A 23,383-nucleotide genomic window follows, 5' to 3' on the forward strand; every position below is an offset into this window, starting at 1 on the left:
ATTTCAAATATATGGACTGTATTGGATTGTCTTTTATACAACTCCAAGATCAATGATCATGCGTGATCAATTTCTTTTACATACTATATGCAGCTGCTTTATGTTTCAGTCCATGAATCAGCTTAGGAACGAAGCTGTTCTTTCATCTTATCCAGTGATCCATATGCTGCTTACTACATCATTTGTATCTAATTTCATTTCTATGACCAGACCATTTTCAATTTCGAAGAACTGTAGCAGCATCCACCACATAGGAGTTTATCTCCTTATAATTTGTTCCTTTGATCTATGTGAGTACCTTGTGTAACAAGCTATGATCTAATGCTGTTAAGTAGGAAAACATGAACACCTTTACATCATGTACATCTCTCACGGTTTCTTTACCTCACAAGATCCATCTATTTCACTGGTTTTATCAGATGGCGTTTCTGTATATGTATATGGCCAATACACCCATCTCTCTTTTAGATACTTTGAACCTCCACGTTTTATATTTTCTAATCTCTATGATCTTTTATGATTGTATGAGTACTCTTTTGTGGGTTCATGATCCTCGTTCATCTCTTTATGTTCAAGTGTTATAACTTTATGTATCTTTATACAAACGTGTGTGTGTGTCGACACTTTCATGTGGTTCCATTATGTTCCAGACATGATCTGATCACTTTGAGATTTCATTATCCAGGACCTTTGTTACCTAGTAGCTTGGCGTCCCAAGCCACGTGGTTTGGTACCTTAGATGTGTAGTTGTGCAGCCTTTTCTCAATGTCTGGTATGGTTTCTCTTATAATCTCGGATCTGTATTCTATGCACCATTCTTTTCTATCCGAGATTCCTTTATCTTATGGAACACTTGGTCTATCTTGTATAGACTCTATAGCAACTTGATTATGTCTCTTCTAGGACATTCATTTGGTGCTAAGATGGTTAGTCATTTCTCGGGTCAGTCTGGCATTTCGATTAGCTTCTCAATTAGCTAGCTTTATATAATCTTTCTTTGCACGTCTTAAATTATATTCTCTAGTCCGAGGATCTTTGCCAAAACAATGATGGTTAAAACCATTCGTACTTTTAACATTCTTTATCCAGCTTATAATCTTTCTCCTTTAATATTCGGATTCATTTGTTTCATGCAATCCGTACCTGGCCACTATTTGATCACCCATGTTTTGGCTCTCGGTCCTTTTGATTTCGTGGAGAAGATCTTATTCTTATATATTCTCAATCCTCTTCTGAGGTTCCATCTTAGACGGCACATGTATGTATGTGGTGGTTTATTCAAAATCTCTTAAGATGGTGTATGTCTGGTTTTATGACCCATATTCAATCTGAGATGGGAATATCTATGCTCACTTATTTGGCCTAATACATATTTATCATTCTATACATGTAAATCATCATGTCTCCAAGCTTATAGACTTTAGAATCTTAGTCTTATAGATAATGGCTTACACCTTTATAGGTAATGGCTTACTTGGCCGAACCTTTATAGGTAATGGATTGTGTGCGGCCAAGCCTGCACTATGCGGCCAAGTCACGACCAAGTCACGGCCGAGCCGTTTATTCTCATCGTTTCTTTAGCCGGGTAATGGCCTCTTTGGTTTGGCCGTTTGTATCATGGCCTCTACGGCCGAGGAATGGTCCTTTATGGCCGAGTAATGACCGAGCCATATAACATGGTCTTAGACCATAGTGGTACACGAACTTGTAGTATTGATCATGGGTTTATCCTCTCTCCCCCTCATGACCATACTATAAGGTCGTGGTGCTTGAGACAATTAAGCCTAATGAGTTTCCCTTTGTGTACATGTTTCACAACGTGAGATCTTTTACGGGATAACTCTGTGTCTTTTCAATCTTTGCATCAAGTTTCGACTTTAGGATGGCTAATCCTATCATGCCATATAGTGTAAAATTTTGTGGTGTTATCTCAATATGGTTACCACATCTCTTGCCTCTTTATCATACTGATCTGTAGCATAGTTTTGATCAGTAGAGATCATAGGTATAGTCTCGACCACTTATAAGGTCTTAGGCATTTATTTTTCTTTAAATCTAAAGGAACTTGTTTCCTTCCTTACCCATTGTTTCTACTTGGAAACCATACATTATAACTTCAATGGGTCACATGTTCTTTTGGGTGTGTATAATGCTTTTTTAAGGCAATGCCTTAGCCATAGTTTCTTTACTAGGCTTACTATACCCCTTTTCACGATTTCTTACTTGGTTTTATGCCCTTTAGGCAACTCTTTAAAATAATTTATATGTTCAAGTAAGATCAGGCAAGACATAATGAAGTCAAAACAAACTTTTATTTATATATAAAAACGTGAATGCTTAATTAGGTTAAAGCAAAACACAAATCAAAGATTTAATAAGACTTATCATGTCGAGATCTTTCTTTAGTTAAATAGATAAGCCGGCATGTCCATCTATTGCATTGGACACGGCTGCCTTGGATTCATCTTGATCCATTTCCTCAGGATATTTCATCTCACTGCTTTTCTTTAGTACCTTGTCATTCTCAATCACCGTTAGGCAAGAGCTCAGGTCATTGTAAGTGGTAGAACCTCTTTCTATGTAGATATGTTTTGACAACAAATATTCAGGATGGAATGTGGAGTATGTCTTGAATAGACAATCATTATCTGTTACCTCTTCTCCACATAATCTCAGTTGGTACACGATTCTGGTCAAGGCAAAATGGTACTCGGCCACAGACCTAAAGTCTTGGTATCTGAGATTCATCCAATCGTGTCTGACCTTTGGTAATAACACAATAGTGTATCTGGACTTTAATTATGTCCAAAGGTCACGAGGATTCTTTATATGTATATACTGATTTCTCAGTTCCTCAGTGAGATGATGACACATTATTGTAATGGCTCTTAACTTTTCACTTTCAATTTCATCATTTCTTTCAATGATACATTTCCCGAGTCCTTTAGACTTCAGGGCAATTGAAGTGTTCATTTCCAATTCTAGATAATTATCTCCAGAGAGATTTAGAATGGCATAATCCATGGGTTTAAATCTCGGCATCTGAAATCATATTATCAATCAATTCATTGATTTAGAATTCTTGCAACCAATTTAAATAATCAGTGCATATGATTTCATAAGTCTATCTTTGATGCTTAGGCCATACGACTTTGCATTGTGATGCTTATACCTCTCGGCCATTATAAGATACAACGATCTTTAAGGATCGGATCATGATGCAATCCGGTTTATATAACCATCCGGATACTAGGCCACACGGTCACTTTGATATTTCACTAAGCCACGCGGCTTTTAATCAATCAAGCGCACAAGGCCGCAAGTGTGAGCGATGCATTAGGCTACACGGCCATATACAAAACGGGATCTAGATGCATTCAATCATATTTCTTAGTTGCATATCTATTAAGTTTTACCAATTTCAAGGTTGGTAATATTAGATTTTAGAATCAAGCACTCTAGCAACCTAACTCTCATTCAAAACAATATTAAACTTTCAATCTTTAAAGTTTAAGGTTTCAAAGCCTTTAGGATTTTAAATTCGAGATTAGGGTTTCAGTTTAAACAAGTTTCAAATTCAAGTTTTAAAACAATCCTAATCATAGCTCTAGGCGATCAATCAAACACTCAAGTTTCAAATCAAAATTAAAACCGATTTTCCAAAATTAGGGTTTTAGAGGATTTCGAAAACTTTGATCTTTGATTTGAGATTCAAAAACCTTTAAGGTTCTGATTTTAATTGATCAATGGATCAATCTCGTTTTTAGGTTTAGATCGAACTTATAGAGCTTCGATTTACTCATAGGGGATTGATCTATTTAACTTATGGCTTTTAGTTTTAGAGATTATCTTTTAGGGTTTCAATCTTTACAAAACAACCAAATTCGATTCTTGTTTTCAGATTTCGAATTACCTTTATTTTGTAGGGTTGAACCGGACCACCAAAGTCAGATGAACCTCTAGTTGCACACGAACGCGAGCTGGCTCCTTTATCGGGTCGCAAGATGGGACGAGACGCGAGCTGTATGGAACGGTCTTGCGTCTGGTCACAGATGTGTGCTGAGGTAGTCGGACGCGATCGGGACGCGTCTTCTTCTTATCTAGTTCGCGAGCTGCTGCCTTTGCAAGCGGCTGATCTAATTGCGAGCTGGCTGTGATGCGAATGTGGGCTGGCTCTGTTGTGAACAGGAAGCAATATGAGAAGAACCGTGAGCTGGTCAAGCTTGAGATCGTCGGGTCATGGTCAGTATATGGATCGCGAACAGCTTTGTGTTTGAGATCTTTGCACCAACTCCTCTCAGATCATGAAATAAAAACAAGAAGTATTAGATTACATGAACACCATAATCTGAGCAAGATATCATCAAACAACTAAGGTATGATAAACTTATCTCTCACAGGATTTAATTTGGCTAGAAAATCATCTTGGTTCGGATTAGGATTCCAAAAGACCAAGACGGTGCCGCGTATTGTTCCTACGAGTGAGGGCGCGTCTGAGATCGGATCGACGAACGGTTTGCGCTGATGGATTCGTCTCGTCAAGAGCTTCAAGATGATATGTGGTTCGTCGTCTGGTTCCTCAGGGTTTGAGAGATAGATCGATTTTAAGTTGCGCCTAGATTAGAGTTTATGTGTGACGGATTTTAGGTTAGGTTTTGTCTCAGGGTTTTGGAGTCTATCGTGCTGATAACGTGTTGTAATTAGAGAGTTTAGAGACTGAATATTTCTGTGTGTATTATTAATGATCAATGGAGGTTCCTTTATATAAGGATTACAAGATGAAGATAAATGAAAAGTATCCAAAACCTAAACTCATTAGGATTAGGAAAACTACTAATACATAATAATAGAAAGATTACATCTAATAGGAAAATGAAAGGGTTTCTTTTTCTCCAAGATTTATGGCCGCTTCTCTTTCTCCTGAAGTCGGCTCTCTCTCTCCTCTCTCTAGGGCTTCGGCCGTCTCTCCATCTTCTAGGTATTGGGCCGGTCTTGGACCGAGCCTGGTTAATGGCAATCCACTCCATGATTTATAACATAACCTAAAATTTGAAACTATTAGTTCTTGCATGGTACTACTATTACACCGAAAATATATATAATTTGCGAATCTTGATGAGAGAAAGAAAAACAATCACAGAGTTAGTATCCTACGAAATAAATAACATTATAGTATGAAATTATTGATGAATGTAATGCATAGAATTTTATTCAGCTCGAAACCGACTATTCAATTTACTTGGCCATTACCAAACATGATGTAGACTTCTATTTAGACTTCAATTAGTTGTTGTTATTCCGTGTCAGCTTTCCTAGTTTGAATATTTTTACTCAGAAAATTAGACCATCATTATCGGGGCTGCTTAACCGTATCTTAAATAATTTTTTTTTTTAAAAAGAAAAATACCTAATAATGCAAGAGACGTTGTTTAATTAAGCGCAACAAGAGACGTCCCTTAGGGGACACACGTCGCGACGTCTCCATCTCTCTCTCATCTCTCTCATCTTCTGAAACTTCTCCGTGAAAACTTCCACCGCCGGAATCGCCGCCGTCTCAGTCGCTTCACTACGTCCTCATCAATCGTCGCCATAAGAAAGGAGTACGCCAATCGGTGGAACCAGCAAGTTCCAAACTATCTTCTCTGCTCCAAACTATTGCTGGGAGTTTGACAATGCAGGTGCATTATTGAGCGTGGACCAATTTCTTGTCTGCTCTTTTGAGATTCTGAAACCTGCCTCATCTTCAAGCTGTATTGCTCTCAAAAAGGTTTGTTTCTCACTACACCAAGAAGCGCTTCTTCTGATAACACAATTTGCTTAGCTTTGTTCTGTTCTCAACATAACTTAACAGCAATCCTCTGGGGAAATATCTCTACTAGTTGTGTTTAGTTTTTGTGATTTTGCTTCACTTTGATGTCTGACTGAATCTCTTTTTTGTTGTGATTCATTTGTGTTCGTGTAGGGATCTTTTAAGGGAGGAAGACCAATGGTTATATGAATGACATTCAAGAGTTTGAGCCTGTGGTAAGGCCGCCAACGATGGAATCAAACTATCCTTGAGGATCTCTCTCGCTCTGTGGTGCCTCCAAAGAAGCCAAGCATAGCTGAGGAGCCTGCAACATCTCTGTCTCCGTTCTCTACGGCTCGTGCATCTCACAACACATATAACTCTTCTTCTCTTACCATTCTTCTCATGTTCAGGAAATAATCAAAAACTTTTTATACATTTTGATCACAAATTCATACATTTTGATCACAAATTATACAATACTCAAAAACAATGTTTAATTTTTTTCTAAGAACCCCTAAAATAAGAGACTCCCATTAAAGCACAAAAATGTTGATGTCTCTTAGCTAGGTCTCTTAAGTAAAATTTAATATTTAAAAATCATTAAGAGACCCAAAGTGAGTTTTTGGGTTAATGATGCTCTTAAAGGTTTAAAGAAGAGTTGAAAAAAAAAACCTAACGCTCTAACGCTCCTAGGCACGGGGCTCGAGGTACTCTGTGATTCAATGCGCTCCGGCACCGGCGACGCTTTTTCTCGCCGGCGCTGGCCACTCGCGACAATGTCGTCCGCTGTCTTCATCTCTCTGCTCATTTCTCGTTTCATCTCTCGTGTGCTGCGGAGTCGTAGCGTTTTGTAGGACTATTCATGCAGAACGTATCATCATATTCATGTTTGTCAGAGTCAAAACTATTCCTTACTAAGTTTGGTTCTTTTTGTTTTCAGCAAGTGGAGCGAGACAGGCCGATGCTCATGTCAACAACCCTGAGCAGTACCTCTCAAATCCGAGTAACCCTTTCTTTGTGAAGACGCTGGGTAAAAAAATCGTTGTTCTGGTAATAATCACAGCTTTTTTTTTCAGTTTCTCTGCAGACAGTTTTGAGTTTATATTTTGTTTCCTTTTTAAGCTAAGACTTGTCTTCTTCTCCCCATCTTTTTTGTGTTTAGTATGTGAGCCATCTGGTGACGGAGAAGTATGGCTTGCAGTTTGGTCCACACAATTCCCCCATGCTTTACCTTCTCCCCAACGAAAAAATCGAGGCAAACACTAAGATCTACGGAGGGTGTGCTTGTTTCAATGGCTGGGCTGTTATATGTCGAAAGTACAAGCTGAAGCAAGGAGACGCTGTTGTTTGTGAACTTGAGCGCTCAGGAGGTGTGGTCACGGTTGTTAGACTGCATTTCCCCAACGAATAAAGAGATTTGAGTCTTCTCCAATCTCCTTCCTATGAGTTATAGCGTAGTGGTAAGTTTCTCATAAAGATGATTGTAATGCTATATGCTACCCCTTTATGTTGGGATAAGTATCTCTTAATGGTGTATTTGAGAAGTCATCTAACAGTTCAAGACTTAAACTAAGAGCATCATTATCCCGGAAACCCTATTAATTTTTTTTTTTTTTTTTACTTTTTCGAATTTAGAAAAAAAAAATTTAAAAACGAACCAATCACTGGCCGCCACGTGTCAGTGGGGGTTCACGAACAGTGTAAGAAACCTTAAGGACCGACTACTATTTAGTAGTTTTGATAACTGGTTTCTTTAAAAAAAAAGTGGGTCATACGCGAGATCTACACGCTAAGAAACCCTCTAGTATCCTTGGATAAAGATAGCTCTAAGAGTAACGCAATCAACTTGATGTTGCTGACTTTTATTCTTGCAAGTTTGTAGCTATAAATGGCAACCTTCATGTGCCTTCTCACGCAAGAAAATACAATATAACCTAAATAAACGGTCACCTTTTACATCTCTTTCGAATAAAATCAAGAACACACCAAAAAGACGATATATTATCAAAGTAAAACCCGCACAGTTTCATTTCTTGTAGTAAGATTCCATTCATCTACCGCTTACGAACGCTTAAAAGCTTGACATCGTCAATCACAGGTCCACACAAAGAGGAGAAATCATCGCTCCTCATGGCATAGAAAGTGCTGTAAAACATAACTCTAGTTCTTGTCGAAACCGCCACGAACCTGATAGAAGCTCGTTTAAACCCTCCAGTGCCACGCGACTCGTAAGGTACCTTAAGCGTGTCTCTTCCCGCAAAAGCCTCAACCACCATCGATCCTTTGCAAGCGTTGTTGGCGTCTCCAACGGCAAACGAAAGGACGTAAGTCTTCCCGATGATGGTCCTAGCAACTTGAGCGATGGCGCTCTCTTTGCCAGCCACTAGCTCAATGGCTCGGCGACCTTGCGGGATTGAGAAGTGTTCTGTGTCTACGTACTTGACGGCTTTGAGAGACTCCACCATCCAACCGGGTAAAGGAGAGTGGTCGTCTTCTATGAACGGTGGGATTAAAACTCCTGTGGTCGAGCCGGGTAGTACTAGTGGACCTTCTTCAAATCCTCCGTTCTTCAAAATGTTCTCTGTTCAAATCATAACATAGAAGCTGTAATGATTACAACCAAATGCAATAAATAGCTTAATAACTAGGCGGTTTGTAGAAGACTAGCTAGTAAACAGATTAGCTAAATCCATAGATTAATAGATTAATGATACATTAATTAAATATCAATTCGATATAATTAACAAATTATTGATTTATTTTATATATGTTTTATATATCTTAGCTTTAATTATTACTTCAATATAATTAACGAATTATTGATTTATTTTATATATGTTTAATATATCTTAGTTTTTGGTTTTAATTATAAAATTATTTTAATGAATTATCAAAATTAAATAAAACAAAAAAAAATTACAAATTTGAAGATTTATAGTTATAATAATATTATTGTTTAATTTAAAATATTTACACTAATCTGATTTTAAGAAAATTGTTTTTTCTGTATGCCTATATGAATTTTTGGAACCATGATTACAAGTACAACCCATATTCAAGAACAGTAAAAAGAGTAATTACGTACTGTTTGTTGGTCTAGGAGGGTAAAGAGCTCTCATGGCAACACCATCAATGAGCGGACCACAAGCTGGATCCTCTTCTTCACCTGGATTATGAATCACTATCTCAGCGACCTCACTCTCCGCCTGAAACGCCCAAGCGTATAGATCCCACCCACTGCTACTGTACACTGTCTGCACCGGAATGACACCAGAGTCAGGTGCCACGGAGATGTTGAGCCTTTCGTCTTGAGCGCACGTCCTCGCGGCGCTGAAAGTGAGCGAGTAATACATTCCTTTCACCACTTTAAGTCTTTGTTTGATGGACGCTTCGTTTCCGAGCCGGACTGCGAATTTTCCGGCGGGAACAACGAGAAGCATGTCTCCTTGTTTGTGTCCTGAGCTTATGTACTCGACGAAGCCCGTTACTTCCCAGTTCGGGATTGCCATCTTGTTTATTACTTCGGTTCCTTTCATATCTGATGGCTTTGGTCCTAGCTCGAAATCTCCGTTCGGTAATATCCCTGTGAATTACCATTTTGACCTTTAGAGTATTAGCGATTTAAAATAATTAATTTAAAGAAAAAAGGAAGATATAGGCACGTGAGGTGTGTCTGAGAGACAGCCTAACTGGGCCTGTGTATAACATGGCTTTGCTTCCGTGGTGGGCCCAACTCAACTTCATTGATTGAAAATGGTCCAAGAACTTTACAGCGGTGTGTTTGTGTCAGAAACAGGGTTAAAATTGTAATTCTACCATCCTTTCACGTAGAATGTATTAAAATTATTTCCCAAATAACTTTACAGAAAGAATTCGAGTTTTTTTCTTCAAAAAAAAATTGCTATTTTTTTTTATTTATAGTAGTAAATCTAAAATGTTATAGTTGAGTCAAGTATAGGTGTTAAAGAAGCTTACCGTCGCGGAAGGGGACAACGGCGGAATTGGCGGTGGCAATGAGAAGAAGGACGAGAGATACGACGGTGACGCCTCCCATTGTAAAGGAACTCCCGGTAGAGAGGGAAGAGATAAGTGTAGAAAGTAATTAACAAAGAGAGTTGAGGTATTGCTTATAAGGAGCTGAAGCTATCGAAGTGCCCTTGGAGGTTGCTATGAATTACGAGTGTGTGCCACTCTGCCTACTGATGTAAAGTTCGCGTGTCCCACGTGGGGTACTGACCTTACTGCTTTCCATAGATTTGGAACCTTATTGATATAAAAGTTTTAGTTTAGTCTTTAATGCTATTAGTTTTAGTACTGTTTTATAATTATATAGTCATGTCATGGTGAGGCGGTGACTGACTGGGGAAGACAGACGACCACAAGCAAAGAACAAAAAACACTAAACGTGATTATGCGACAATCTCTTATCCACATGCCATAACACATGTAATGATGTAAACACATAAGACTAATATTGTGAAAATAATTGATATATTTTTTAGTAATCTTACGTTTTAGTCTATGTGACATCTGATTAATTATAATAACTGTGATGAGGCCAATCTTTGTCGTTTTGATAGAATTATCGGTGGAGATACTACGAGGAGAATCGTTTATCGTGGCGTTGCATGTGTTACACCAAAAACAAAGTTAAAAGAGTTTTATTTCCTTCTTTTTAAAAAGATATTTTTAAGTCTTTTGTCCTCTTTGATTTGTCTCTTCATGCGTTTTTTCTTACTGTGTTCTTGGCTGTATTTTTTTATTATAGAAATGAGAAATGTGTAGGCTATGAAGGGCACCGTTCACTGGCTAGGAATACGGTTTCCAAAGTTGGCCTCCTCAGAAATTCAGAATTGCGTCTTATTCTCATGTTTATCAGCTCAAGAAAGGGTGTGCCAATTCTATTAGTAAAGAAATGTATTTCTATGTTATCCAGAATAAAATAAACATAAACCACAACGTATTAGTTAGTTTTCAACTGTATGACCTCCTAACCTTTTTTCAGTTGCTACACAAATTTATATAAATTGTATGTAGGTTACTTTTATGGTTTAACGATATTTTAGTTACTAGTCAGCAGAAAATATTGATTAGGAAACTGAGAGCAAATTTGAACGAACCATGATCGCTGTTTGATATGCAATGAAGGGACGAGAAACCGTCGGAAACGTGGGTGGGGACGGTAGGTAACGAACGAGTGGGTCGGCCCCGTATAAAAGAAAGAAGAGATAGGGACAAGAGACGTGCAAAAGGCAGGATCATGCATCTGTTTCCTCCTCCTTGTACACTTCTTTTACTCTTCTACGGGCCCATTAGCCTCATCCCTCCATACACGCACAAGCTAACTATAGATAAGCTTTTGGTATTATTAGGTTAATCATCATATTGTAAAGACAAAACATTTGAGGTCCGTTATTATATTCATATGATTAATGCTCTATTAGAACAATGAACCTAGAATTATGTAGCTTCTCCAACCGGCGATAATAACAAGTTTCTCATGATTATTTTATTTTTAAAAATAAAAAGTGGGTTGAAACAGTGAGAATTGGTTATGTAAAGAGAACTTTTAATAACCTTGCAAGATACTGTAATGCCACTTAAATCTTTTTTATTAGTTCATTTTTATGTTTTATTTTATGAAATAATTATATTATTTTAAATAGTTTATATGAGTTAAATATTAAATGACAACCACAATATGTAATATTAGTTTCGTCTCAAACTCACTCAATCATGTTATTTCTTAGGTTTGTCATATAGTTTTTTTTTTCTAGTTGAGCTAACAACATTTGATAACTTTAATCTATGGGAAACTGTTTTTTCTTTGAGTAGAGCTTTTAACAGCCAATCTTTGAATTAGTGGTTATCTCAGTCGGCAGGTGGTCTAAATTCGAACTTAAAGGCACCAAGATTAGCTCAAAAACCGCCTGAGATGTTCACACAAAGTTATTTGTCGTCTTGAGATTTGCTTTTTGATAAAGCGAGGATACAAAACCATTTGAGCTTTTGATCACGCAAGTGAAAAAGGTTTTCCAAAAGCTTCTCTAGTATGCACAGAACAACAGCAAGAACTGTGTAAATAATGAGCAATAATAATAGTTGCCAGTTTAGAGAAAATAATAGAACGAAGTTACTCACATTGAATTCAGAATTGTCTCTTCTTTTGTTTGTTTGTCAATTAATCCATTAATTATTCATGTCCGACCCTCCTGTACTAATGTGACTCACATGGAAATGTCTTCAAATAAAAGTTCATATCGTTTTCTACTGACAAGTCTATTAAATATAATACCTTATCTTATCCTCATCTACCTCATACTTATTCACCATGACCCGTGCAAAGGATCGCTGCATATAATTCATGTAAAAAATGTTTTAAAGTGGCATCTTTGAGGAACTGTCTAAATTCTAAACATAAACATGTATCCTTTTTTAGTCTAAACATAATCCATTGCTCAAGCAAGCTTACATTAAGCATCAGTATCATACAATCTTAAACATAAGTACAGTGTTCAGATGAACCGTGCATAGCCATACAAACCAAATTGTGTTGTATTTTGAAGCCTAAAGAATAATTAAAAAGCGCAAGAGATTAGGATCTGTTTTGTTAAGTTGCCTTTATAGTTTGAATGTAATAGCCAAGATTTGAGGACAAACTAAGGTTTTTTTATAATTGCTGAAAACATATTTTCACCATAAAAAAGTATGACGCAGATACATTTGTATACAAAAAATATAACAACTCCAAAGGATTGTATGTTTCAATGAGGCTCAAAGGTTACACGCCTTTCTTCAGACTCAAGGCGCGGCTGAAACAGAAAATATTTTCTTGCATTAGTAAACCAAACTAGGAAACTTATGAGGAATATACATGAAAGCTTTTCATTACTACCTCCTTGAAACTTATGGTTCGGATCCTGATTTCTCCTCTACTAGTAGTCATCTCATCCAATATCTCTGCATCATGAAACACATCTTCTTCTTCTCCTTCTGATAAATGACGAGAAGATCCCAGTTTCTGCTCACAGTAATAGTTTAAAAGGTATCACACACTTGTTGACATAAAGTCCCTACCAGAAAATACAAAAATAAAAAAAAACAGAAGAGCTTTACTCGGTAAGCAAAACTTGAGTGTTGTATAGGTGCAGCTACTATTTCTTCATAGTCAGCAGCATCTAGCACTTGAAGGTGTTGCGGATCAAATAGCTTGGGGAGCAAGTGTTCTCTTATACTTATGAGTAAGAAGAATAGCGCCGGGAAAAATATCCCAGCCACAGGAACCCATGTCATGCCATAACACAAGAGAAAGTAAACCAACTGAAAAAGTGTGAACATCAGAATCACTTTGTATGGTACTAACTCCACAAATGAAGCGTGTACTCCTTCCAAAACTCTGCATTAAGATTAAACCAAACCAGTGATTGAGAAACCTCTATCTCTCTCTAAAGAACAAGAAACAAAGCTTTTAACTAACTTGAAGAGTCTGCTTTGAGGGATGAAGAGAAGCAACAGTCTCTCCCAGAATTGGTTTCCAGGGAGACTGTCTATAGCCATATAAGCAAAGTAGCCCCAGAGAACGGAGCTTGGGATCATCTTGATGACTGGTACAGCAAGAAGTGTTAAACCCACTAGTACTGATTGCAACAAGTTGCTCACTCTTTGCTCGTTTACCCTAACTGGCAAATTAGCTTCAATATGCACGTCTGGATCAAACTTTCCTTTTGTATCTCCTCCTTCATCTGGTCTCATCACAACTTCTTTCAAGTCTTTTAAATCATTAGCTACTGAACAAACCTGAGGTGAAGATGTCTCCATCTCTATAAAAACTGTTTGCATTCTCCCATATATCTCTGATTTGCTGGCTTTCATCTTCATACCCTCTTTTGCACTCTTCACCATCTTCTTGCGTGTCAGCTGCAAACAAGAAATAAGGCTTTGAAGTTGTAAGAGACTATCAAAAAATAAGTCAGTCTCTGAAGTTGTAAGAAACTATGATCTCTCTAGCTATCTTCAAATCTTACCTGACGATTGAGAATAGCAAGACTCTTTGTGTGCATTGGAGCCTGAGGAATAACACCATTTGAAGGAGGAAGTCCAAGTAGTCCACATATCAAAGTCTATATAAAAATGATCACCATAACAACTTTTTGGTTATAGCATGAAAATATATTTTTGAAATCAGTTTTTAAAAAATTAGAACAAACCATGATTCCAAGCAAGAAGATGTCATAGTGGTAAGCAGAAGGATTCTTTAGGTTAAACTCTTTCTGCTGTGCCATTTGGGAAGCTACACTATGGTCGAAGAAGTAAAGTCCAGCTATCATCACAGCAGGTATAATCCCAGAAAATATATACATTACTGGTACCTTTCCCATGTCCTGTATATAAAACAATTTTTTGCTTAATTCTATAAGTAAATCTTGATTAATCATCTTAATTACCTTGATTACAGTCCAATGGTATAATGAAGCTGTCTCCCATGGAAGAGGACAGAACAGTCTCCGAGGAACACTCTCAGGGACTTTGCTAGGAACCGTGTAAGACAATGCAGTCCAGAACAATACCATTAAGGGAACACCATAATCTCCAATGAAACTCCTAAGCCACCCTGTTGGTTTTTAGTGGCCTAAAATGAATATCTATTCACACACCTTCAAGTGAATAATGTGAATAGACAATAACGTACCAAAACCGTACTTCCAGGACTTTGCTCTCCTGCTCTTTAACGCTGTGATCAACAGACCTAACGAGAAAATTACCGCAAGCAACCCATTTGTATATGGCCAGAGGAAATCTGACTCTCTTGATTTATCATGCTCACTCTTGGAAGCTCGAAACTCACTAACCAATCCCTGCATAGTATGTATATAACTAAAACATGTTATCTGTAACTTTAATGACTTAGTAGACAATGGAATTGGTACCTTGATAGCTTCTTGTAGGAAGAGAACAGCAATCAACATGCCAAAGAGTTCTCCAGCGATTCTTGTAAACCTTGAGATGATTGTGCACGCGTTGAATATCGAAAGAAGGATAAGAAAAATTGCAGTCCATACACAAACCCTGCAGATATCAAGGTAAGCAAACATCACAACATATACATTCTGACTTAAGCAGCAACAAGATTATGTTTTATTAGTTACCATGCCACCCAAGCTAGGTAAAGCTCTCGACCAAGATCAGGTCTACTAATGCAGAAACTGTAAAGATAAGTATACATCATGATGGTTGGCTCTGCAACCCCAAGTATCAACAATGGCTGTCCACCAAAGATGGCGTGAATGATTCCGCAAAGAGATGTAGAAGCTAATGTTTCCACAGCACTCAGAGATCCACCTATATATTAATCATCAGAGCTAGGTTAACACTCTTATGAGACATTCAATACATAGCAACATGGGAGGAAGGAGTTATAATATAATACCTGTGTGTTTACTTAACTGCTCACCAAATGCAACTACAGGAAGAGACGAGGCAAAGAATATATAGCAAGTCGGAGCCAAGATTCTGGTGATAAACATATTTAAACATCAAGATTATACATAATCAACAGAAAGATTTTAAATTTGAAGTTTGTGTTGTTACCTTAAACCGGTTTTGAAGCCAAGAATCCAGTCTTGTTTGTAGCATTTGCGTCTACCTTCGATATCTCTGAGTATCCCCTTGAAGGGACCTCCTTCACTCTCCATTGCTGCAGAGATATACGTAACGTGTTATACAAGATAACACACGCGTTCACAGTTAGGTTTAAAAACCTAAAACATCATAGCTTTTGAAAGTGATGAGACATAGCCTCAATACATATGCATTGAATCGTCTTTGACATACCTGGAGAGTTTGGTGACGGTGTGTTGCGTCTCTCTCTCTCTAGATTCAATGAATACGCTGGAAAATTCTAGAGAGAGATGAAAAGACAAGACAGAAATCGATCGTTGGGGAGAAAAAGACGGTAAGGACTTCTATTGCTGAGGTGGCAAAATTTCATTGGCTAACAAAGATGAAACCAGAGAGCATTGCACAATACGTACACGGGTTAAGACATAATTAAGTAGTTGACAATTAGTAAACCGCGTAATTTCTCCACCCATGTTTCATTGTTTCTAACTGTTTTAACAATAATCGTGTTAATTACAGCTAATTAAACTCCATATGACACCTCAGCATACTAAATTTCACCTAGGGGTGGGCGTTCGGGTATCCATTCGGGTTCGGTTCGGGTTTATTCGGGTTTTGGGTTTTCGGGGTTAAAGATTTTAGCCCCATTCGGATATTTCTAAATTTCGGTTCGGGTTCGTTTCGGATTTTTGCGGATTCGGTTCGGGTTCGGATAACTCATTTAAATGATTTTTAAAATTTTAAAATTCAATATATAGTTTCAATTTCTCAAAATCTGTAAATAAAATACTATATCACATATAAATTTGAATAACATATGTCAGAGTACCTAAACTTAACATATAAATTGGTTTGATTTGAATATTTTAATAGAGAATCAGTAGACATTTCAACTATTTTTGGTGTTTTGAGTATATTTTAGCTATTTTAGAAATTTACTTTTGAATATTTGTATATATTTTCAAGTATTTTAGACAACTTAAAAGTATCTTATATATTTTGAATGTTTTTAATATACATTGAATCTAAAAATAATTAATATATTTAGATATATAAATCTATTTCGGATACATTCGGGTACCCGAAATACTTCGGTTCGGGTCGGGTTCGGTTTCGGTTCTCTGGATACCAAAATTTTGAACCCGTTCGGATATTTAATCAATTTCGGTTCGGGTTCGGTACTACTTTTTCGGATCGGGTTCGGTTCGGTTTTTCACCTTTGACCGGGTGAGAAACTTCGAAGTAATTTTTTTTTTCATTTTGACCTATAAGCGATTTAAATACTTTGTAGTATTCATGAATATTGACATTTCCGTTTCGACCGTTAAGAGTCGCCATTTTTCAAAATTCATAATATTTCGATAATTATAGTCAAACATTTCAAAATTTATATTTAAGTCATAATAAATAACTAAATATCAACAGGATTCGTTTATTTCAAATTCCATGTATCAAAACTGACATTGTTAAGAATTTTATTACCACATTAATTGAAAAATATACTCATTTAATCAATTTAAATTATATAATTTATTTTTGCTTACAAATAATAGTTGGAGACGGGCTAAGAGTTTTAACTCAGACTACCTTTTTTACTTCTTCTCCTTTCACTACACCTTCTCCATCTTTTTCAAATTACTCAACCCTTCGACTAGCTAGATCCTCTCAAAGGAAACAAAAAGTAACAACGTCCATTTTACCAAAAAAAAAAAGTAACAACGTCCATGGCAAATGGTGGCGGCAACAATAACGCTGGTGGCGGCAATAACAACAACGGTGGTGGGGGCAACAACAACGCTGGTGGAGGCAACAACAACGCTGGTGGCGGCAACCGCAACGGTGGTGGCGGAAACACAAACAACAGTGGAGGTTGCAATAGGACGGTGGAGTTACTACCCCACCCGGTGAAAGAACAACTCCCCGGCATTCAGTATTGTGTCAACAGTCCTCCTCCTTGGCGTATGTTTTAAAAAACAAAGAATTATTTTATTAAATTAGTGTTTTTTTTATGCTGGGTGTAAATAATGCTATTTCTCGTGTTGTAGTTGAAGCGGTGGTGTTAGGTTTCCAGCATTATTTGTTGAGTCTTGGCATCACGGTTCTTATTCCAAGTCTCTTAGTTCCAATCATGGGAGGTGGTGATGTAAGTTTTGATCTAACTTTAATTTCTTTTATGCGCTTTCTTTTGATCTATGTTTAACCTTTTTCCAATATATTTTGTCATTTCTCAGGCAGAGAAAGCTAGAGTTATACAAACAATGCTATTTGTGTCTGGATTAACAACATTGTTACATTCTTTCTTTGGAACTCGATTGCCTGTAATAGCTGCTGCTTCTTATGCCTATATCATACCTATCACTTCCATTATTTCCTCAAGCCGCTTCACTCACTACATTGATCCTTTTGAAGTAAGTCTTAGTCTTGGTTTCATCAATTTATTCTTACAAACCAAACCTCACTGATAAAAAACGGTTTGATCACATAATTAAACAGAGATTTGTGAGAACAATGAGAAGTATACAAGGGGCTCTGATTGTCGCCGGCTGTTTCCAAGTTCTTGTATGTTTCTTAGGCGTATGGAGAAATATCGCCAGGTAAAAAAACTATTAATATTATTTTGCTTTACCAGAATTCGGACTCACCAACTAAATGAAAGTATATTTTTATTTGTGTGATCATTAGATTTCTAAGCCCACTCTCAATTGCTCCTTTGGCAACGTTTGCCGGTCTAGGACTCTACCATATTGGCTTCCCTTTGGTATGCTTATATATACTCATTATGGTTGATTATTGAATATTTTATTATATTATACTATGTGTTGTAAAAATCTTTTGTTTTGTAGTTGGCGAGGTGCGTTGAGGTGGGACTTCCCGGGTTGATCTTACTGGTTTTAGTCACGCAGGTAAAGCTCTAGCAATCACTTTTTTTTTTGTTTAACATATGATAACCTACAAACATTAATAAACGTCATTTCTTTTTCTGTGGGTTTTAGTACTTACCGCGCTTTCTGAAGATGAAGCAAGGGGGGATTTGGGACGGATCAAGATGCGATCGCTATGGGATGATGATATGCATTCCATTGGCTTGGTTGCTAGCTCTGCTACTCACATCAAGTGGTGTCTATAACCACAAGCCTCAAACTACTCAAATTAGTTGCCGTACAGATCGTAATGGTCTCATATCCAACACTCCTTGGTCAGTTTTTCTATTTCAATGTTTTCTTATTGTTTTTTCACTATCAATATATTCAATTTTTTTTAATTCTATTCTCTTTATGTGAATTACAATAGGATATACTTACCATATCCTTTCCAATGGGGAAGCCCAACCTTCCACTTCACTGATTCTTTCGCGATGATGGCTGCTTCTTTCGTCACTCTCTTTGAGGTTATTCTTTAGTTATGGAATTGATAATCTGGAATCAAAATGAGTATTGAATATTAAAAATCAAGGAAACTATATGGTTATTAAGAGTGCAAGTGTTGTATGTTATTGCAGTCGACGGGTTTGTTCTACGCATCTGCAAGATATGGAAGTGCAACTCCGATCCCACCATCGGTTATTAGCCGTGGTACTGGCTGGCTGGTTAGTCTAAGAATAATTTAATGTCATTTTTTTCATTTTATCCGTTTATTAAATATTAACTTTCATCATCTTATAATTACTTGAATGAATATCTTGTAGGGAGTTGGAGTGTTACTGAACGGCATGCTTGGAGGCGTCTCAGGGATCACAACATCAACGTAAGGAACCTCTTACCTCTAAACTAAAATTTTAATTATCAAGTATTTATCTATCAATAACTACAAATTTTTATGTATAAATTCTAGTAAAGGCTTATGATATGGTTAACGCTAATGTTCAGAGAAAATGTTGGACTTTTGGCAATGACTAAAATTGGGAGTCGAAGAGTGATACAAATATCAGCTGCCTTCATGCTCTTTTTCTCCATTTTTGGTATTTTGTTGTTTTTTTTTTGTTAAAACTTTTCCATTGTACAAATGAATTTGGTGAAATTTTCTCGGTTTAGATCTTATTTATTTTGATCAAAATGCAGGAAAGTTTGGAGCCTTTTTTGCGTCCATACCATTACCAATCATGGCGTCCGTTTACTGCATCGTCTTGTGTTTTGTGTGTAAGTCTTTTCATGAAATCACACTTACATTTTCGTACAATAAATATGCTTTGTCGCTTTCACTGAAAAATAAAATAATTTATAATGCAATGTAGCTTCTGCGGGGCTTAGCTTTCTACAGTTTTGCAACCTTAACAGCTTCAACACCAAATTCATCTTAGGATTTTCCTTTTTCATGGCTATTTCAATTCCTCAATACTTTAGAGAATACTACAATGGAGGTTGGCGGTCTGATCATCACTCCAGTTGGGTCAGTACATCTTCTTGGATACTTTTGAGACAATTTTTTAAAACATATTATTTTCATAATATGGGTTGTTTCTTGGATAATGTGAATACAAACCAGTTTGAAGATGTGATAAGAGTGATATTTATGTCACACACAACGGTTGGGGGAATGATAGCAATAGTGCTTGATTGCACATTGTCTCGTGAGAACGATGAAGCCAAGAAAGATTGCGGGCTGAAATGGTGGGAAAAGTTCAAACTATACAATCTCGATGTCCGAAACGATGAGTTTTATGGTCTACCTTGCTGCCTCAACAAATTCTTCCCTTCTCATTGAAACTTTCACAAATATATTTCTTTCTAATTTGTTTGCCTTTTAAATGTTTCATTCTCGCTCTTTGTGTCACCTCAATTTTATAGCGTTTGTTAGATTTAGTTTGATACATTTTTATCTTCAGTTTTTATATACCATAAAAGTTTGTACGAATATACTTAAGGGCCCTATACTTAACAATGTTTTTTTTTTTTTGTAACACTAACAATGTTTCAAACCTTTTATTAGTTATGGGGGGTTTCAATTTTATGAAAATAGTCAGGTGGTGCATAGATTTTGTAATATTACCTAGTGTGAAGATATTATTCTCTTTTTGCTAAACAAATTCATAAATCACGGCAAGCCCAAAAGATAGTATTCAAGCAATCTACGATCCATAGGTAGTAGCCAAACCAGTAAGTTAGACAAATAGATCAAAACCTAAACTCAGATTCTCCATCAAGGCAATTTGACATTCTTAAGTCTCACTATCATAAACCAAACTTTGTCTTCCATCTACTATAGACCCTTCAAGCTCTTATTCCAACAAAAATGCAATTTAAGCAGGAAAAAAAAATTCAAAACCAAACCAATTTCTTCACCTTACTAATCCTCTGGCTCATTCTTCCTCCCGCCTTCCTTCTCTTCCAAAAGTCGACCACTCTCTTCATCACTCTGCTGAGCACTCTTCTGAGCCTCTTTAGCCTTCAACGCTCTTAACTTAGCGTGATTGTAATAAGCAACGCCCAAGAACGCAATCCCGTAACCAAAAAGATTAATAGGAGTCACAGTGTCCTTAATCACCGACCATGAGAAGGCGATCAAGAGCCAGTCCTTAACCACACCAGCAACATTCATGGTCAAAGCAGACGTTTTACCGACCAAAAGAAAAACAGCAAGATTCAAAGCAAACGCACAGAACGAGTTCGTCCCGAACACGAGGTAGTCGAAATGGAAGCTAGAAGTGTCTCTAAGAACCGGAAACTCCACAACAATCCAAGGTACAAACAAGAAAGCCAAACAACAAGGTGCAACGTAATAAAGAGAAGTGATAGGGTTCAACGTGATTCCTTTAGACGCAAGTAATATCTGAATCATTACCAAACGCGTCGCTTCGAACGCAACCGCACCTAGCTGGAGAACCACACCCCACACATCAAACCTAGCTTCACCGTAAGCAGCGATCGCGACGCCGAAGGAGATAGACAACATGTTAACCATTGTCTCCGACTTAAAACCTTCCTTCTTAAACAAGACACCGATGGAGTAAACAGCGACAGGCATCAAGGCCTTGAGCATCTGGATGAAGGAGACGGAGAGGTAGATGTAGGCCGAGTTGGAGAGCCAGAGGGAGAGTGAGTACAACGCGCCTATAGGAACGACTGATCTGAGGTAAGTGTCGCGTGACATTGAGACAGGCTCGACGAAGTTGAGGACCTTGATGAGGAGGAAAGCTAGGGTTGAGCAGAAGGACATGTGGATCATGGTGAGGGAGATGGGGAATGGCCAGTTGTACATCTTCTTGTCGAGGATGTATTTGTTGTAGATGATCACGGTGAAGCTTAGGAAGATCCATATCGCTACGTAAGTGTACGAGAGGATGATGTTTTTAACCACGCCTTCGCTCAGTGATCCGCCTTTCCCCATTGGCTAAAAATATTTATACAGATTCTATCGGCGGAGACGGTGGTTCTATGGCTGAGACAGTGGTTGAGCGAGTGAGTTGGTAATTTTTTTGGGTGTGAGATCCTGAAAATACGTTTCGAGTGTTTACCAAACAAAGAGACGATTCCCACGTAACGGAAGTGCTTCACCAACTTATAAATTTCTTTTAATTACCGATTAAACAATATTCATATTATAAGAAAACAATATCTATATTCTTGTATATAAATGATATAGCAAAAACAAAACAGTTCTCTCGAATAATCATTTTTAAGTTTTTGTCAGTTTTCAAGGAATAAAATAACTAAAATAATCTATTTTTATTTTGAAAATTTTAATATTTATTTTTTTTATTTTTAAAATTTGAAATCCTATACTCTTTAATAAAACTTATTTTGGTCATTTTTCTCTGAAGACCATTTTTGTGAAAAAAAATTAAAAAAAAAATTATCCTATGAAATTTCTCATATAGTAATTATAGGATATTCGCACAATGTAACACTTTTACAAGTTTACTTATCATAGCATACACTAAAGAAAAGGGTTAGCGATTAATTGTACACCTACTTTTACAATTACTCTCCTAATTAAAAGTTTAAAACCCATTATTTTTCCACGTTGCTTGCTTATTTTTTTGGTCAACTGAATTTTATATCATACTCAAAAAGGAATACATTGTCAAAATACATAACCAAGGAAGGAGAGTAAATTCTTAGACACAAAGCTGGCAGAAACTCAGTTCTCCAGAGACAGAGCCCTATATAAGGGAAGCAATGATTTATAACATACCAGGGGGTTGTACGCGCTGAATATTATTTTGTTATGGTTAAATAAGATATTTTTGGATGATGTAATTATGTGGTCAGTATTTATTTGTGAAGAGCATGATTTAATATTGTATTGTGTTATGTAGTATTAGGTTATAGATTAATATATTATGTGTTCGTCTTTTCAATAATGTGTTGTTGTATGTATAGTATTATTTGTTAGTGGTGAATTGAGCTTCTAATGTAAAGCATATTGAATTTCAATCACTTTGAATTTAAGCATTTGTTGATTCTAACATTAATGGTTTCAGCGTCAAAATTGTATTTCATATTTTCACATTTTTGAACATTATTCTTTTTTTAACAACATTGAACATTATTCTAATAAAATTTTTTTTTTCGTCTCCGCGTAATTTGACTTGAGCCGTCACCATCTATGTATTTATTTACATTTCCGGTATGCGGTGTTTCTTACCACCACCGGAAAAGGCTCACCTTTGTTGCTCTTGTTTTTCCTCTTCTTCTTCTCTTGTGAGATTATCTGATATTTGTTGTAGATCAAGTTTATGAGTTCCCAGTTGTGCGGTTGTTTCTCATGATGTTGTACGCTGTTCTTGTCAATATTTTTCCTCTTCTTCCTTAGATTTGACTAATGTTAGGAACTACATCTCTTTGGGTTGGATCAGAGTTTAGTTGTCTTCCTCGTAGTTGGCTTGCCGTTGATAGTCCCTGCTAGTCTTGGTGTTTAAGATCTGGTTTTTGGTGATCTGACTTTTATGTTCTCTTCATAGCTCGAGGATGGCTCCACAGTTTGCTGATTTTGTGTAGTCTCTTTTTCTTTCTTTGTTCTCTCATCTCGTTGCAC

The 23,383-nt window shown here is 36.9% G+C and overlaps 4 protein-coding genes and 1 long non-coding RNA gene across 5 annotated transcripts; 2 read left to right on the top strand and 3 right to left on the bottom strand.

Moving 5' to 3' along the window:
- The first annotated feature begins 4,497 nt into the window (after positions 1-4,497).
- Positions 4,498-7,734, top strand: LOC106408829. The gene is made up of 3 exons (XR_002659637.2): positions 4,498-5,767; positions 5,963-6,841; positions 6,954-7,734. It is a non-coding gene; the product is annotated as an uncharacterized LOC106408829 (long non-coding RNA).
- Positions 7,625-9,999, bottom strand: LOC106410624. The gene is made up of 3 exons (XM_013851167.3): positions 9,767-9,999; positions 8,877-9,374; positions 7,625-8,372 (listed from the first exon to the last, which is right to left on the bottom strand). The coding sequence occupies exons 1-3, from the start codon at positions 9,843-9,845 to the stop codon at positions 7,846-7,848; spliced, it is 1,104 nt and encodes a 367-aa protein (XP_013706621.1). The 5' UTR covers positions 9,846-9,999; the 3' UTR covers positions 7,625-7,845.
- Positions 10,000-11,448: 1,449 nt separating this feature from the next.
- Positions 11,449-15,701, bottom strand: LOC106409622 (probable boron transporter 6). Its single transcript, XM_013850219.3, has 13 exons — positions 15,623-15,701; positions 15,380-15,485; positions 15,219-15,301; positions 14,938-15,130; positions 14,719-14,857; positions 14,481-14,646; positions 14,236-14,402; positions 13,999-14,172; positions 13,816-13,911; positions 13,269-13,708; positions 12,908-13,187; positions 12,687-12,812; positions 11,449-12,603 (listed from the first exon to the last, which is right to left on the bottom strand). The coding sequence occupies exons 2-13, from the start codon at positions 15,481-15,483 to the stop codon at positions 12,556-12,558; spliced, it is 2,016 nt and encodes a 671-aa protein (XP_013705673.1). The 5' UTR covers positions 15,484-15,485; positions 15,623-15,701; the 3' UTR covers positions 11,449-12,555.
- Positions 15,702-17,133: 1,432 nt separating this feature from the next.
- Positions 17,134-20,110, top strand: LOC106409852 (putative nucleobase-ascorbate transporter 10). Its single transcript, XM_022705728.1, has 14 exons — positions 17,134-17,368; positions 17,455-17,552; positions 17,641-17,817; positions 17,903-18,003; positions 18,092-18,167; positions 18,253-18,312; positions 18,403-18,605; positions 18,701-18,797; positions 18,909-18,995; positions 19,095-19,153; positions 19,276-19,367; positions 19,468-19,545; positions 19,641-19,795; positions 19,892-20,110. The coding sequence occupies exons 1-14, from the start codon at positions 17,134-17,136 to the stop codon at positions 20,108-20,110; spliced, it is 1,737 nt and encodes a 578-aa protein (XP_022561449.1).
- A 470-nt stretch (positions 20,111-20,580) lies between these two features.
- On the bottom strand, positions 20,581-22,069 carry LOC106409901 (probable sugar phosphate/phosphate translocator At5g25400). The gene has a single exon (XM_013850445.3). The coding sequence runs from the start codon at positions 21,731-21,733 to the stop codon at positions 20,693-20,695; it is 1,041 nt and encodes a 346-aa protein (XP_013705899.2). The 5' UTR covers positions 21,734-22,069; the 3' UTR covers positions 20,581-20,692.
- Positions 22,070-23,383: the final 1,314 nt, after the last annotated feature.

Source organism: Brassica napus, chromosome C7 (genome assembly GCF_020379485.1).
Source record: "Brassica napus cultivar Da-Ae chromosome C7, Da-Ae, whole genome shotgun sequence".
Lineage (NCBI taxonomy): Eukaryota > Viridiplantae > Streptophyta > Magnoliopsida > Brassicales > Brassicaceae > Brassica > Brassica napus.

Excerpts from the sequence above, each read along its gene's own strand:
- LOC106410624 (XM_013851167.3), bottom strand. The coding sequence starts at position 9,845 with ATGGGAGGCGTCACCGTCGTATCTCTCGTCCTTCTTCTCATTGCCACC. Across the intron at positions 9,375-9,766 it reads CGTTGTCCCCTTCCGCGACG|GGATATTACCGAACGGAGAT; the intron begins GTAAGCTTCTTT and ends GGTAATTCACAG. Across the intron at positions 8,373-8,876 it reads CCCTCCTAGACCAACAAACA|AGAACATTTTGAAGAACGGA; the intron begins GTACGTAATTAC and ends TGATTTGAACAG.
- LOC106409622 (XM_013850219.3), bottom strand. The coding sequence starts at position 15,483 with ATGGAGAGTGAAGGAGGTCCCTTCAAGGGGATACTCAGAGATATCGAA. Across the intron at positions 14,173-14,235 it reads ACCATTGGACTGTAATCAAG|GACATGGGAAAGGTACCAGT; the intron begins GTAATTAAGATG and ends TTTTATATACAG. Across the intron at positions 13,188-13,268 it reads CCTCAAAGCAGACTCTTCAA|AGTTTTGGAAGGAGTACACG; the intron begins GTTAGTTAAAAG and ends ATCTTAATGCAG.
- LOC106409852 (XM_022705728.1), top strand. The coding sequence starts at position 17,134 with ATGGCAAATGGTGGCGGCAACAATAACGCTGGTGGCGGCAATAACAAC. Across the intron at positions 18,313-18,402 it reads TACTGGTTTTAGTCACGCAG|TACTTACCGCGCTTTCTGAA; the intron begins GTAAAGCTCTAG and ends TGTGGGTTTTAG. Across the intron at positions 19,368-19,467 it reads GCTCTTTTTCTCCATTTTTG|GAAAGTTTGGAGCCTTTTTT; the intron begins GTATTTTGTTGT and ends ATCAAAATGCAG.
- LOC106409901 (XM_013850445.3), bottom strand. The coding sequence starts at position 21,733 with ATGGGGAAAGGCGGATCACTGAGCGAAGGCGTGGTTAAAAACATCATC.